General features: G+C 39.8%; 1 protein-coding gene and 1 non-coding gene across 4 annotated transcripts in view; one reads left to right on the top strand and one right to left on the bottom strand.

The window, feature by feature from the left end:
- The window catches only part of PIEZO2 (piezo type mechanosensitive ion channel component 2), a 343,011-nt gene that overhangs the window by 220,981 nt on the left and 105,932 nt on the right, over positions 1 to 16,098 (top strand). For all 3 annotated transcript variants that reach the window (XM_054724315.1, XM_054724314.1, XM_054724313.1), the window contains exon 8: positions 14,999 to 15,161. In XM_054724315.1, coding sequence (XP_054580290.1) covers positions 14,999 to 15,161 — 163 coding nt within the window. The remainder of the gene's footprint in view (positions 1 to 14,998; positions 15,162 to 16,098) is intronic.
- On the bottom strand, positions 5,124 to 5,230 carry LOC114230052 (U6 spliceosomal RNA). Its single transcript, XR_003615909.2, has one exon. It is a non-coding gene; the product is annotated as a U6 spliceosomal RNA (small nuclear RNA).

Here is a 16,098-nt window from a genome sequence, read left to right as displayed (position 1 = left end):
TATATATATATATGTTTATGTATATACTAAAGGCCTGGTGCATGAAATTTCATGCACTGGGGGGATCCCTCAGCCCAGCTGTGCACTCTTGTAGTCCGGGAACCCTCAGGGGATGTCCGCCTGCCAGCTTAGGCCCACGGACATCCCTCTCGCAGTCCGGGACCTCTCGCTCTTTACCACTCGCCAGCTGTGAGCCTGGCTTCTGGCTGAGCAGAGCACCGCTCAGCCAGAAGCCAGGCTTGCTGCTCCTTAGCGCTGCCTCGAAGGTGAAGGCGGGAGAGGCTGCCACCACCCCGCTGTGCTTGTCAGCCATGAACCTGGCTTCTAGCTGAGCAGCACTCCCCTTTGGGAGTACACTGACCACCAGAGGGCAGCAACTGCATCGAGTGCCTGCCCCCTGGTGGTCAGTGCATGTCACAGTGACCGGTCATTCTGCCATTCGGTCGATTTGCATATTAGGGTTTTATTATATAGGATAATGGGGGTAATTATAATAGTATCTTCCCCATAGGTTTGTCATGAATATTAAATTAGTTAATATTTGTACAAAAAAATCCTAGAACATATAAAGAATAGTAAAGAGGTATTTATTAAATACTAGAATCCCGATGCACGAAGATTCGTGCAAGAATGGGCCTTCCTTCCCCTGGCTGTCGCCTTTCTGCCTTTACTCCAGCCCGGAGCCACCTTTCCACCTTCCCATGCTGCCCAGAGGCCCGGAGTGGCTGGGGTGGTGTGGAATGCCTGTGTCATCGCCATGGCGATGACGCAAGCATCCCGCCCCTGGCTGCTCAGCGCCTGTGTATGCAAATTAACCCTCAATCTTTGTTGGGTTAATTTGCATACTCACTCCTGATTGGCTGGTGGGCGTCACAAAGGTATGGTCAATTTGAATCTTTCTCTTTTATTAGTGTAGATATTTGTTAAATAAGTTGTCTTAATAGCTAATTAGGTATTCAAGCCTTTTATTAAAACTTTGATAACAATATGTAAGCATAGTCTTTTATATATTTTATCTGCAAATTTTGAGTTCAAACAGGACTTTAGATTTTAGGCAGTATATTTGTAGGTGCTTGTTACATTATTAAAAATTGCTATCATTTCTGGTCACTTACTGTGTAGAAGATACTTTGCTTAGTGCTTTGTATTTCTTATTAAATTTTCATAATAACCCTAGGAGTTAGTAGGTACTGTTATTGTTATGCTTACTTTTTGTTATTTATTATTTTTTAAATCCTCAAGCGAGGATATTTTTCATTGATTTTTTAGAGAGTGAAACAAAGGTAGGGAGGAACTGAAAGAGGGAGAGACAGAGGAACATCTATGTGAGAGAGACACATCCATTGGTCTCTCACACAGGAGCCCTGACCAGGGGCCGGGGATTAAACCTGCAACCCAGGTATGTGCCCTTTACCAAGAGTCCTTTGGTGTGTGGGTGAACGCTCTAACTACTAAGCCCACAAGGGCCGAGGCTATGCTCATCTATCTACACTAATAAAAGAGAAAGATGCAAATTGACAGTACCTTTGCGACACCCACCAGCCAATCAGGAGTGAGTATGCAAATTAACCAAACAAAGATGGCAGGTAAATTTGCATACACAGGCGCTGAGTGGCCGGGGATGGGGCGAGACACTTGTGTCATTGCCATGGCGACGATGCAGGTGTTCCGCAGTGTCCCAGCCTCTCTGGGCCTCTAGGCAGCGTGGGAAGGCAGAAAGGAGGCTCCGGGCTGGAGCAAAAAGGCGGCTCCAGCCAGAGCAAAGGCAGTGCTGGTAGCCAGGGGAAGGAAGGCCCATTCTTGCATGAATCTTCGTGCATCAGGCCTCTAGTTTTTAAACACTGAGATTACAAAGGTTAAATAGCACATCGAGGCCACATGTTTATTAAATGACAGAACCAGGATTTGAGCCTAAATCTGCCTGACTCCAAAGCTTGTGCCCCATTAGCTATATGAGCATAATCACCCTCAGAAACTAGTAAATCTGTAGTAATGTTTTTACACATAAATTTTCCTTAAATATTTATGAACAATTTCTTCATACTTCTAGATTCCAATATGATTTTTTTTTGGTCACTCAGTCTTTGCACTTTCACTCTTAAAAGTCCAGGGACTCTAATTTGAGCCCATGTGAGGGACATCTATAGCCATAGTAACATGAGGCAGTCCATTCGTATGCACCTAATGTAAGTGGACTGAGCTATTTCTTTTGGACACATAGCATTTGGATCTGGGCAAGGAGCAACGTTAGAGGATTCGCCTAGCAATGAAAGGCAGGAGCCACATCTAATTTATCTTTGTGTTCTCTCCAGACCTGGAGCTCTGCCTAGCCTGCCCCAGGCTCTAGTGAACACTTGCTTGGTCAAACAAATACCTTGTTTTACATTTAAACTTCCACAATATTAAGAGGAATAAAGACTACACATAGTTTAAAGTTATATTTTTCAAAATTTGCTCTAAATGATTGGTATTAATGAACATATTACAAACTATGCCTGGATGGTACATTTAGGTTCTTTCAACTTTAAACATTAATAGCAAATTAATGATGATAGAGTTTCTTGTGGTAAAAAGATAGACTGTTCCTTCAAGCTAAGATAACAGCTTATGTAAAAATAAATCTAAAGTGATCTTTTGAGAAAGGGCATTTTGGAACAAAACAATTATTTAGCTATCAAACATTTTATTGGAAAGTGTGACCATCTTGTTTATTAGAGTTAAGATTCTCATCGCTGGTCTGGATTTTAATTGATTGCAGCAACACCTCATTAATTATTTAGTTTGGTTGTAAATAAGCTGAGTTGGCTGCCTTGTAAAGTATTTTGAAAATAAATATAGTGAATGATATTGCCTCATAACTGCTTGGCTTATTATGGTTCAGAATGTTGCTTATGAAGTAACTTTAGCTATTTTATCTCCTTTTTAGTTCTAAGCAACTCTGACTCAAGGATTAGAGATTAGCTCTGAAAGTAAGAACCAAGATTCTTTGATTTTTCTTTCAGAGTTTCTTTAAGGAAGTTGTTTGCTGAGAAAATTTGACAAAGGTTTTCATAAACGTGCTAGTTATGCATTATTGGTGTAAGTAGTATAATTATTTTTCTTAATAGTTTTCTTGAGGTATAATTGCTATGCAATAAACAGTGTATCTTTAAAGTGTACAATTCAATGAGTTTTATATAAACACACCCATGAAACTGTCACGGCAATCAAGGTGATGAACATATCCATTAAGCCCAAGCATTTCCTTATACCCTTCATGATTTCCTGCCCTTCTCTCCTTTCCTCATCTCACCCCCAAGTAGTTATTGATATGCAACCTGTAACTAGATATATATGCATAACCCATGGTCACAGATGATAGTGTGGCAAAGGCCTGGAGCGAGGGGTGGCGGTGGGCTAGAAGGGGTCACTGGAGGGAAAAGGGGAACATGTATAATTGTTTCAACAATAATGATTAAAAATAAATAAATAAATAATAAAATAGACTTGACTTGGGGTGGTAAACACACAATACAATATGCAGATGATGTATTGTAGAATTGTATACCTGAAACCTATATAGATTTATTAACCAGTATCACCCCAATAAGTTAAATAAAACTAAAACGAAATGTTTTAAAAATCTAAATCTCTATCTAAACATTACTTAGAAACATCCTGCAAATTTTGATATGGTGTATTTTCTTTTTCAATCCATTTAAAATACTTTTTAATATCCATTTGAGTTTCCTCTTTGACTCTTTATATATGTTGTAAGATAATGTAATTTGTTTTGTAGTCCAAATATGGTATAGTTTGGTAACTCCTCTATGTGGACTTGAATTTTTTTTCCCATTTTTACTGAAATCCTTTCATTTTACCCTGAAAGATCCTTCTTAGCAATTATTTGGCAATGAACTCAATTATTGATTTAGGAATATCTTAATGACTCCCTTATTTTTGAAGGACAGCTTTGTCAGATATAAAATTCTTGCTTGGCAGTTATTATTTTTATGGTGCTTTGTGTATGTCAACCTACTGACTTCTGGACTCCTGGGTTTCTGATAAAAAATTAGCTGGTATTCTTACTAAGGATTGCATGTATGTGGTGAATCATTTTTCTCCTGCTGCTTTCAAAATTCTTTTTTTGGCTTTTGACAGTTTGCTTATAGTATCCCTAAACATACATCTTTTTGAGTTTATAAGCTCCTTGAAGATCCATGATTTTCTTCATATTTGGAAAGTTTTAAGCCATTTTTGCTTCAAATATTTTCTCTTACTTTTTCTTTTTCTCTTCTTCTTCTGGGACTCCAATAATGCATTTGTTGGTCCACTTAATGGTGTCTCACAGGTCCCTTGGGCTCTGTTCATTTTACTTCATTTTTTTTATTGTTCCTCAGACTTGATATTTCAATTGCCCTATCTTTAAGTTCACTTATTCTATCTTCTGCCTCCTTAAATCTGTTTTTGAACCCATATAGTGTATGTTTTCACTGCAGTTATTTTGTTTTTGCACCTTTAAAAAAAATCCTCACCCAAAGATATGTTTTACTGATTTTTAGAGAGAGGGGAAGGGAAAGAAACATTGATCAGTTGCCTCCCATACATATCCCCACCAGGGATCTAACCCGCCACCTAGGTATGTGCCCTGACCAGGAATCAAACTGGCAATCTTTCAGTGCACAGGACGGTGCTCCAACCAACTGAGCCACACCATCCAGGGCAGGAGTTATTTTTTTATTGCACTACTTTTCAGCACCAGACACTTTTTTTGTGTCTTTTTACAATTTCTATTCTTTATTGATTTCTCATTTTGTTGGTACATCATTTTCTTGCCTTTATCCATGGTTTTGCTTAGTTTTTTAAGCATCTTTAAGACAGTTTTATAAAAGTATTTGTCTAGTAAGGCCAATGTCTGTGTATCTCCTGGTATGATTTATATCAATTTACTTTGTGCTTTTGAATAGGTCATATTTTCCTCTTTCTTTGTATATGCTAAGAAAAATGTCATAAAGTATACTGCCCACATTTTCTCTAAGAGTTATATGGTTTTTAGTCTTACATTTTAGTCTTTATTTTGAATTTATATTGTATATGGTATAAGAATATGGCCTAGTTTCATTTTTGCACATGTATCTGTCCAATAAAAATATGAACACTTTATAAATTTGCATGTCATCTTTGTGCAGGGGCCATTCTAATCTTCTCTCTATTGTTCCAATTCTAGTATATGTGCTATTGAATCAAGCACTGAGTCTTGTATCTTTTTATCTTCTATGTCTTTATATAGCTTTTTGTATACATGAATATATCTATGTAACTTTGGTTAGCATTTCTACCAAATTTGGGTCAGTTTAAATATTGACTTTTCACCCCTTTAAATTGTTTATAATTTGTATACTTGGTATGTTTGCTTAGATGCCGGACATTGCTATTTTTACCTTGTTGGGTGCAAAATATTTTGAATTCTTAAAATTACTCATAAGGTGTGTTCTAGGAGGCAGTTAAATTGCATGGACACGTTTGAGCCTTTCAAGTCTTATTTTTAAGATATTTTAGGAAGAACAAATGCAGTGCTCATTTGGATGGATTATTTCTCACTACCAAGTCAAGGTTCTTCTGTGTACTCTACCCAATGCTCTATGATCATAAAGATTTTACTCTGGCTAGTGGGATAGGCACTCTCTGGCCTGTATGAACAGCAGGTACTGTTACATTCAATCCTTTCTGGTAGTTTATTTCTTTTTCTTTTTTGTCAGTCTAGAGTAGTTTCCTCACATATATGCACTGGACTGTACTTTGGCGAGTTTAAAGATGACGACCCTCTTTCAGTCTCTGGAGTTCTGTCTATATAAAGTTATTTCCTCTCAGGTACTCTGTCCTCTGAAATTTAGGTACTGCAGCATCCCTAAACTCTTTTTAATTGCAAGCTACATCTCTTCAACTCAGGGAACTTGGCAGACTCTTCCTGGGTTTCTCCTCCCAGCATTGGGAGAGGCCATTTCAATACTGGAAACTCTCAATTCAGTAATCTTGGGCAACTTTAGAGATTATCCTGTTTTCTCTCATTCCTTAAAGATTACTATTCTTCATTGCCTGATATGCAGTGTCCACCAAATTATTGTTGCATATATATTTTGGTTGGTCCAGTCAGGAGGTTAATTCAATCTCTGTTATTTATCTTAACAAGAAACAAATTTTTGTGTCATTATGGGTGCTGATGACAGAAGTTCAGAAAGTTATTTATCCCTTCCTCTACAACCATCTCAAACCCTGAGGCTGGCAAACACATGAAGGGGCCTTTTCTTTATCAGTCACCTGCAGGCTCTGCTCACACCAAACATTTAAGTGGTGTATCTGTGGCATCCCTTATGCGAAGAAATTGTTTAATAATCTGAAAATTTATTCGGCAAGGGAAATGTATGTATTTTTCTGGCCATTCTAGAGTAGCTGGTCTCTAGTCCTCAATGTGGTTATCAGGAAGAATATGGCAACCATGACAATTATAAGCCTGGTTCAGATAGCAGATCTAATATATTTATGTAGGATATCTTTCAGAGTAGCTTAATGGATTTAATTCCAGGATTTAAACATCACACCTTTTATGAGGAATGGGCCTTTTATTATCAAAATCAGATATGTGGGTGCTTGTTTGAAAACTATACATACTTTACTTTTGGAGTTAGATTTTCCCACCTGTTCTCAAAAGGACTGGTTTCACATAAAATTGTGGAAGAAATCATACCTGAAGTTCATACTGATGAAAAATTGTTATAGTCACCTTCCTGACCACTGTCACTCTAAGTAAAAAAGAAACAGCTCTAACATTCATTGCCATGATTTGTTGGGTTTGAAACTGGTTTATGTGGCTACTAAGTCAAACAAATAAAAATTTAATTTCAATTAGGGAAAATCAATAATTAACTTATTCGACATTTACTGATGGAAGTGGATTTTTTTCATAAACATAACCTTTGTCTTTCTTTAAAATTACTTTGAGCTATATTTGCATGATACATGTTATACATTAAAATGTTTGTGAATCCCTAAAAAAGGAAGTTCTCAAGAATGATCTGTTTAGTTTATACTTTTTGTTGGATCATGTTACAAGAATATTTCATGGAATGTTATGGCAATGCTTTCTCCTGTGAGAGCAGTTATCCAGTCTTTTCCCCTTACATTTCTCTGACCTTTCTGGCATTAAATTAAACTCCTTAGTTTTAATTTTCAACTTTCCCTTTAGTGTCCTTCCTATAAATTAAAATGCAAGAGCATAAAGCAGCTACTCTCTTAGGAAGTGAAACTCCCAAACCATCAAGGCAAAGCAACTCCATGGGAGGAAAATCTTGGCAATCATCTTCCTATGGGGGAGGACAAGTCAGCGCCAGTTTCCCAAAAGCATTCCACCATATCTGAGTAATGTTGTCTTTAGAAAGTGGTGCTCTTTGATAAAAGGAATAGTGTTGTATTTACCTAGGAATAGTGTTGTATCCCTAGCACTAACTATAGCCAACAACACAGAGTTAGGATTCAGCAAATAAAAGGATGACTTAATAAATGAATCCTGTAATGGAACTTCCCTTTCCTTAGGTTTCATAATATTCTTATGGTTTTCTTATATTGCATCTGAGAAATAGGGTGGTGTGATTGAAAGCCAACAGACCTGTTGTCATAAGCCTCACCACTTGTTACCTTGTCAGTCATTTGTGCCTAAAATTTCCATGTATAATGAAAACAATAGCAAATAGTACCTTGATTCATCAACACAGTACCTATTTCATCATAAGAATCACTTATTTGGTGTTGGTCTCCTTCTCTCCCACTTTGTAACTTCATCAGTTATTAACTATATTGGACTCTAAAACGAGGTATTTAAATCCATGTTTACATTATAGCTACTTGGGGAAAGTTATAGTTACATGTAATAGAAGTGCCTACATTTACTACTTCTTACTTTGTGCCCCTCACTATGGAAGGTTGCACAGCCTATGTGTTGAGCTTGGTCTTGTTGTCATAAGAAGCAGTGCAGGAAGGAGCCTGGATGAGAAACTAACTGGTCCTGGGAGGACTGGTCCTGACTCATTTTTCACATTTCTCTCAGAGGTGAAAATGTGTTTAGGCAAGGAAATGAACCATATATTTAAAATGCTCATAGAGTATAAATGTTCTCTTATGAACCCTGGATGTGACTTCAGAGAAGGTAGAGCGCCTTTAATAGTTAAATGGAAAAGAACTTCCAAATGGCTGCAACTTGTCCGTCAACAATCGTGGTTCTGAAGACAGCACACCTTCTACCTGGTACAAAATTGTCCTTTGCACAGAACGTTTTTATTATAAGGCAGTGTTCTGCACATGTAGCATAAAGCCCAATTACAGAAAATTGGCAAATAGTTAAGACATGCATGTGCCAAAAAAGACTTCAAAGCCATGATGCAGAGCCCAGGGGTCTCAGTGCAAAGTTTTTCTAAGCTTAAAAAAACAATGTAGTGTGAAACCTGTCAGATTTCAATTTTCCCACACACAAAAAGTGTCTAAAGGTTTGGCATGGAAACGTGTTTAAAGCATAAGTAAGAGACTAATGAAAAAGGATGGTTAAACATTGGCTGTGTTTTTCATATGATGCAATACACGGAGAAAAAATGGAATTGGGAGCCAAAGTAGCAAAAACTTATGTGTAAAAAGCAGTATTATGCTCATAGGAATGGGATGCCATAAGAAAGAGAAGAACTGTGCTAGAAATATCCCTTAAAGATAGATCCAATCTTGTTCCAGCAAAGACATTTGTCTAACTCAGAGGAAATGTTTTAAGAGGGTTGGAAACACAAACCCGGCTTTCTGTGGACATCTGATTTCCCTTGCTTGTTTGACAGTGCATCCTTGCTTTCACTCATACATGAAAACAAATTTTGTTTCCCCCTGTCAACAGTTCTGAGCACTTTACTCATCCTGATCGCACGTTAGAATTTTGGAATGGGAAGAGATTCGGACACCATCTACTGGTAGTTCTCAGCTTCCCTGCTGGCCCCAACATCCTCAAGGATAGTCCTTCCTTAGTATCCACTCCACCAACCCATTCCCAAGAGTTCAGTTTGGTGGAGTATTCTGCAGGCAAATTTATCAGAAAGATGGGGTGAAGGGTGAGGGTAGTCAAGAAGGGTGAAAAAGTGACCCCAGGAGATTCTGTGTTGCCTACTTAGAGAGGATTTCTTTTTCTTTTTGAGGATCACTGAACCCACAGACTTTCCCTATTCTAGACTTGGAAAATCATAACAACAAAGTTAGTGAAGACTATTGAAATCAAGCCCACCAGGAGCAATGCTTCCTATGTCCTGTTACTGTCAAAACAAGACTACACATCACCCTCGCCTCATTCACATTCTTCTTGGATTGGAAAGTAGTTGTGGGCCATTTCTGTGTGAAAAGTATTTCATAATATTCATATTATGCTTAATAGTAATAACAATAATAGTAATAGTAACCATAATTTCTTGAGCAGCTAGTACATGACACATTCTGTGATATCGCTTTATATAGATTATACTAGTGGCCTGGTGCACAAAATTCATGCACATTAAAAGGGGATTAATTAGAGGAAGTATTTTAATTTTGCTATTTTCCCTTTCTCTATAATAGAAGTGTCAAAGATAAAAGAAAATTAGTAAAATGTATATGAAAATCTTCCTCCTGTTAGAGTCTGGGGCATGCCACAGGACCCAGAGTCAAGTCCCCCCCGCCCACTGCAGTGCCTCAAAATCATGCGAGACCCAGACCAGCCGGCCCCACCCCTGTTGGGTGAGATCCAGACCCAGCCGGCCCCACACTTGTCAAGCCCCGCCAGGTGGGGGGTGGGGCACAGCCTCAGGTCCCTCGGCGCATGCTGGGCAGGGGGTGCAGCCTCAGGTCCCCCTGCACACCCTCAGGTCCCCCAGCCCGGCGCCAGGGCAGGGGGTGCGGCCTGAGGTCCCCTGGCCTGGCACCGGGGCAGGGAGCACACCTTGAGGTTCCCCGTCAAGCCCCGCCAGGAGGGGTGTGTGGCCTCAGGCCCCCCAGCCCAGTACCAGGACGGGGAGCGCTGCCTCAGGTCCCCTAGCCTGGTGCCGGGGGTCGGGGGGGGGAGGGTGGTGTGGCCTCAGGTCCCCTGCCCTGGCCCAGTACCACCCAGCCTCAGGTCACTGCTTATTGCTCATTAAGGCTCATTACAGGAACTCGGCCTCTGCTGTGTGTGCAGCCATCTTGTGTTACGGAAATCCTGCCTCTGCTGTGGGCGTCGCCAGCTTTGTGATGGTGTGATGGTCAATTTGCATATTCCCTCTTTATTAGATAGGATTATAGACCTCGTTACCTCAGTCTAGCCATTAGCATCAAAGTAGTGGAATTACCAAGGATTGATGACTATTTTCAAGAATCCTTTTATCTAAATCTAGCTCTTTTCTTCAATCTAATATATGACCTTGAGCAATTCTTATCTGGGCCAGAAAGGAGGTAGGTTATTGAGTGGAGATATGAGTGGAGGGTTAGAGGTCAGTGATTGCAAAGATATATTTCTGCTCAAAAATCTTCAAGCCCTAAAAAAAAAATGAGTCAAATCAGCTTCAGATTGGCTGCTCATATGATAGCAGCTTTATTACTCATTATTGAGATTTAGCATTATAAATTTCAGTAATAATCAGTCAGGGGGAGTTAATATAATGAGGGAAGTGATTTCAGAGAGTTATTTTATTCCATTTTATGGGAATTTGTTATTGTAATCCAGTAACTGAGGGAATCTTACAAAGTGTCTATAAAAACAGAAGGTTTTTTTTTTTTTTTTATGTTCAAATAGGAAGGAAATTGAATCATAAGTGACATTGGCTTATTTTGACTTGTTTATATCTGTTTCTGACCATGGTATTTATTATACTATCAGAGTAAGTAAATGTTTTTCCATAACGGAAATTAATATGAAAATTTGTTATATCTTTGTAATCAAGCCTTTGCTAAGATACTGCTTGTCAGAATTGGGATTTAGTGAGAATTACTAGAAATGTATGAACTTGGTTAGGAGTTTTATTGTGTAGTGTTTTCATAGACATATTTCCAGTCTAACATTATGTACATTTTTAAATGAATTGGTGATGTAAAGAATGTTGGAAAAATATAGAACAGATTTCTGTAAAGTTTCTCTGTCTTTATAGAAAGTTCTGTTTTATATTTGACAATAAACACTCTTCAGTGGCTTCTTGCTCAATATTCTAAATTTGGAACATCTATTTCTCATCCTGTGTCTTCCACCTCCTTACCAAAGAGACTGAGGTCATTTGTGCGACCTTCATCCTAGGAGAGTCTATAATAATGTGCTTGTAAATGTGAGAGATGGAGGAGGGTGTGAGCAAAGAGAACTGGGTGCTTCTTGCTCAAGCAAGAAGGAGAGTCCTTCTCCTGTGCCTGTCCCAGGCATTTTGCCTTTAATTGGCAGCTTCGCTTCATGAGGGGAGGAAGGACTCTGGAATTCAAACAGACATGGGTCCCAATTGCCTGGCTCCCTCATTGTGAGACTGGAATTCTGGCCTCCTCATCTTGTGGGTGGTTGAATAATATTTACCTCATGGAATCAGTGAGGTGCTAAAGCAGGCTGTGGATGTACAGTGTCTGGCATTGGATAGGACTCAGTCACTATTTGCTGTGTTCTCCCAAGAAGGCTCCGGGACCCTGTGAGGAAGTGTGAAAGGAAAATGAGGCACCTACTTTATATTGTAGGACTGGGTTCATCATTATCACAGTTAAGGTTTATTGAACCAATGTCAAGTTCTAATTCACTAAATGCTTCCAACAACTTTATAAGGTAGGTTCTATTATCCCCATTTTAAAGATAAGAAAACTGAGGTATCGATAAGTTATTTACCCCAAGGCACATGATAGGAGTGGCAAGGCCAGAGTTTGAACTCAGATTTCACTCTCAAGCCCATACTGTGAATCACCCCATATCCCATTCTCCTACCTCACAGAAAGGCATGAGCTCTGTAGAAAAGCAGTGAAAACAAAGATTAGAGAGGAATGTTAACCTGGCCTGAAGATGTATTTACCAGGGGAACTTTGAGTTTAGGGAAAGAGTAAACTAATATGTTTTCCAAACAAAGGATTTGCATAAATGTGTTTGTAAGCAGAGTCTTGAGGTTCCAAACTGAGGCAAGATAGTATATTTGACCTGAAGCTGAAGGAAAGGAGGAAGGGTCTCTCTTGAGACCCAAGAAGCTTGATGAGCTTTGTCTAAGCAGAGGGAAGATAGAGACTTAAACAGTCAGCCGGGCTCTCGCAGCTCTCTGAGGTGATGTCTTTTTACAACCTGCTTCGTTTGTGCACAATGTATACTATAGAGCTACTTATCTTTGTAGTAAACATGGTCTCAGAGAGGTTATTCGCAGCTCTCATTGCAAATAACCCGTAGGGAAGCTTTGTAAATGTTCTACCACCTTCAGCTTTACCGAGAGAGATCTCAGCTAGTCCGAGGTAGGGCCAGGTAGTGGTGCTTTAAAGGATCCCAAGGGCACTCCAGCTGGAGAGGGGAGATGCTGCAGATGCCACAGTGGTTTGAAGTTCCAAAGGAGAAGAAGCACACAAAAGGGATCTCAGAGCCCCAGGACTCTGCTTCATCCTTGTACGGCTCCTTAAGCACTGAAGGGGGCTTGTCTCCCTGGGATAGTGTTTCTTGAGCCCTCAGCCATTCACCAAGTGCCAGTGTCATGATTATTGCCACATCCTCATGCCACGCTACTCCTTGAGTGTCACCACATCCCAGATAATCAGAGCCACAGTTGCCCATTCTGGGCTGAAATTTCTCCTGGAGACAAGTCTGCCACTAGCTGCCAGAAAGCCAGTTCTACAGAAAATGCCTCCCTCATCCCTCCACCTCCCCAGGGCTATAAAGTGGACAAGTTTAATTTCTATGTAGTTTATCTTAAAATTTGGGTTCAGAAGTTCACCAGTACTCTACTTGTTTTGTGATAGAAAACAATAAATGTAAAGGTTTATGAGTGAGAGACATTTAGTCTTAGAAGGTCTTATAACTGAATGAAGAATCCTATCTAATAAAAGAGTAATATGCAAATTGACTTTACCTCTGCTACACCCACAGGCCATGCCCACCAGCCAATCAGGAACGAGTATGCAAATTAACCCAACCAAGATGGCTGCGGCCACGGAGAGAGCAGGAGGCTTGGGTTTCCCCAGCAATGGAGGAAGCCAAGCTTTCTGCCTGCCCTGGTCGGCATAGGCCTCCACTCAAGGCTACAAAGTTTCAATTATAGAAGATAAATAAATCCCAACAAAAATGGCAGCAGCCACAGAGCTGGAGAGAGCAGGAGGCTTGAGTTGCCCCCGGCAATGGAGGAAGCCATGTTTCCGCAGCCCTGGCCTGTCTTGGCCTCCGCTTAAGGCTACAAAGTTTCAATTATAGAAGATAAATAAATCCCAGATACTAGGGCCTCTGCTTGGGTCGCCAGGGGGCGTGGCCAGCCTGCAAACCACCACAGGCCCCTCGCCCAGGCCGTCCCATGCCCCAAGGGAATCCCCACCCTGATCCGGGACACCCTTCAGGGAAAACCAGCTGGCTTCCACACATGTACCAGGCCTCAATCCTATCTAATCCTATGTAATAAAAGAATAATATGCAAATTGACCATCACTCCAACACACAAGATGGCTGCCCCTATGTGGTCAAAGATGACTGCCCCCATGTGGACAGAAGATGGCCACCACAAGATGGCCAGCATGGGAGGGCAGCTGGGCGGGACCAGGCCTGCAAGGGAGGGCAGTTGGGGGCAATCAAGCCTGCAGGGGAGGGCAGTTAGGGTTGACCAGGCTTTCAGGGGAGGGTATTTAGGGGCAAACAGGCTGGCAGGGGAGCAGTTGGGCTTCAATCAGGCTGGCAGGGGAGTGGTTAAGGGGTGATCAGCCTGGCAGGCAGAAGTAGTTAGGGGCAATCAGGAAGGCAGGCAGGCGAGCAGTTGGGAGCCAGCAGTCCTGGATTGTGAGAGGATGTCTGACTGCCCGTTTAGGATTGGGCCTAAATGGGCAGTCGGACATCCCTCGAGGGGTCCCAGATTGGAGAGAGTGCAGGCTGGGCTGAGGGACACACACCCCCGTGCATGAATTTTGTGCACCAGGCCTCTAGTGTAACATAACAATCAAAGGAATTTCACATGTAAGAAATAGGAATGATAGAAAGATATGAGACTCAACTTAACATGTTAAAGTTTTATTCATTTAGTAGAATCCTTTCTTAGAAAAATTCATATAAAGTGAATTTCTAAATGAATTGTATTTTACATATTTTCCCATTATATAATTAGATACAGTCTCATTATTAGTAGAAGGAACATAAATAACTTCAGAATTTAAAACACCTCATAAAAGTATGTTTCAAAGTAAATAATTATATTTCAAAGTAAAAAATATAATTGCCCATAAATAAAGTTAGGTGGAAATATATCTATCAGAAACTATAGTATATAATATCTGGCTTTTATGACTGAATTGTAGAATAGTTTCCAATGTTACTATTTGCCCAATAATATCAACACTAACTGAATAGCTAATGCTAAATCCTACCAAATACAAAATATGTGCTCATTGACCTGGATTTAGTAACATGTTACTACTGACCTGACATTTCAATAAAGCATGTTTACATAGGACTGACTGACAATTAAAATGTAAATTTCTAGTAGGTGTGCAAGGATTTAGTATTAGCTAGATCTTTGAACCAATGTAAAGGTCATCTGGCTAATGTTGGCAACATTTATACACACACACACACACACACACACACATACTAACACACATATATGACTTAAGGACATATATAAATACTTATATTATTTAAAGATGTAGTTATATATACAGAAGAGTAATGGAATATCTAGAATAAGATGGATTAACCTGAGAAGAGCTCATTTATGGACTAAAACCAAGATTTTTCTTTTTGTATTAGGGACACAGAGTTTGTTATGTTTCTTAAATATTTTAATTTATTTTTTGACAGGTTGTTTGGTATCAAATCAGTGGTTCAAACAGACTGTTCCAGCACGTGGAAGATCGTAGCAAACCCAAACCTGTCATGGCACCACCACGCCAACCCCATCCTGCTGCTGGTGATGTACTACACGCTGGCAACTCTGATCCGCATCTGGCTGCAGGAGCCGCTTGTAAGGATCAAAGGGTTTTTGTGATCTTGTCTGCAAAGTAACCTGGAAAACCCCAGGTGAAATGGTTCTTTCCTATTAAGTGCTCAATATAGTATTGGTAGCAATACTATATTCCCCGAACTGTAGCGCTCTGTTTATAGTGTTTTTTGATTCTACAAAGAGTACTAAGTACAAATACTATCAGAACAAAGACCACCTTCCCTTTGATGCTACTAACATGAGCTGCTAAGAATGATAGGTGATGTGGAGAATGGAAGACTCATTATTATTGAGCACTTACAAAGTGCCGGGCCATATGCGAGGCTGTTTACATGCATTGTCTTTTTCATTCCACTACCTATTCTGAAGAGTAGTATTGTACCCAGCTTAGAGATGAGTAAAATGAGGTTAGAGTGGTAAAGCGGTCTGAAATCATACACCTACTGGAGAGTAGAAACCAGATTCAAAGTAATGTTTAAGAACAAAGCTAGGTTCTCTGATTATATACCGTGTTCTTGCAGTGACTGGAGTTTTCCAAATTTCTCAGACCTCTATCCTCTAAGCACTGATGGCATGATAGAACCTCAATGTCTATAAGCATCTCAGTTGTTTTCATGATTAAAACATGTTTTGAGGGAGAAAAACCCCTTTATCTTTGTTTGAAAGTAATTAAAAATTGCTTCACTGTACTTGTGCAGTATTAACAGCTGCATTATCCGGTAAATGGGAGAGAAATCCATTTAGGAAATGCTGAACTGCTTTTTCAGACATTGGTGTTAGCATATTTTCAATTAGTGTGTGTATGTGAATGTGTAATAGAGAGTAGAAAAAAGTTGCATTTCAAAAGTGCTACTTATATAAACATTTTCTATTTATCTAAATACCATGAGTTTTGTGCATGGCTTTTATAAATCTTGGATTTACCAGACTGTCCTTTTATTCTTTGTGGATTTTTTTA

This window comes from Eptesicus fuscus, chromosome 12 (assembly GCF_027574615.1).
Source record: "Eptesicus fuscus isolate TK198812 chromosome 12, DD_ASM_mEF_20220401, whole genome shotgun sequence".
NCBI classification, from domain to species: domain Eukaryota; kingdom Metazoa; phylum Chordata; class Mammalia; order Chiroptera; family Vespertilionidae; genus Eptesicus; species Eptesicus fuscus.
The sequence above is the reverse complement of the archived record's forward strand: the minus strand, read 5'-3'. Positions and strand labels throughout refer to the sequence as shown.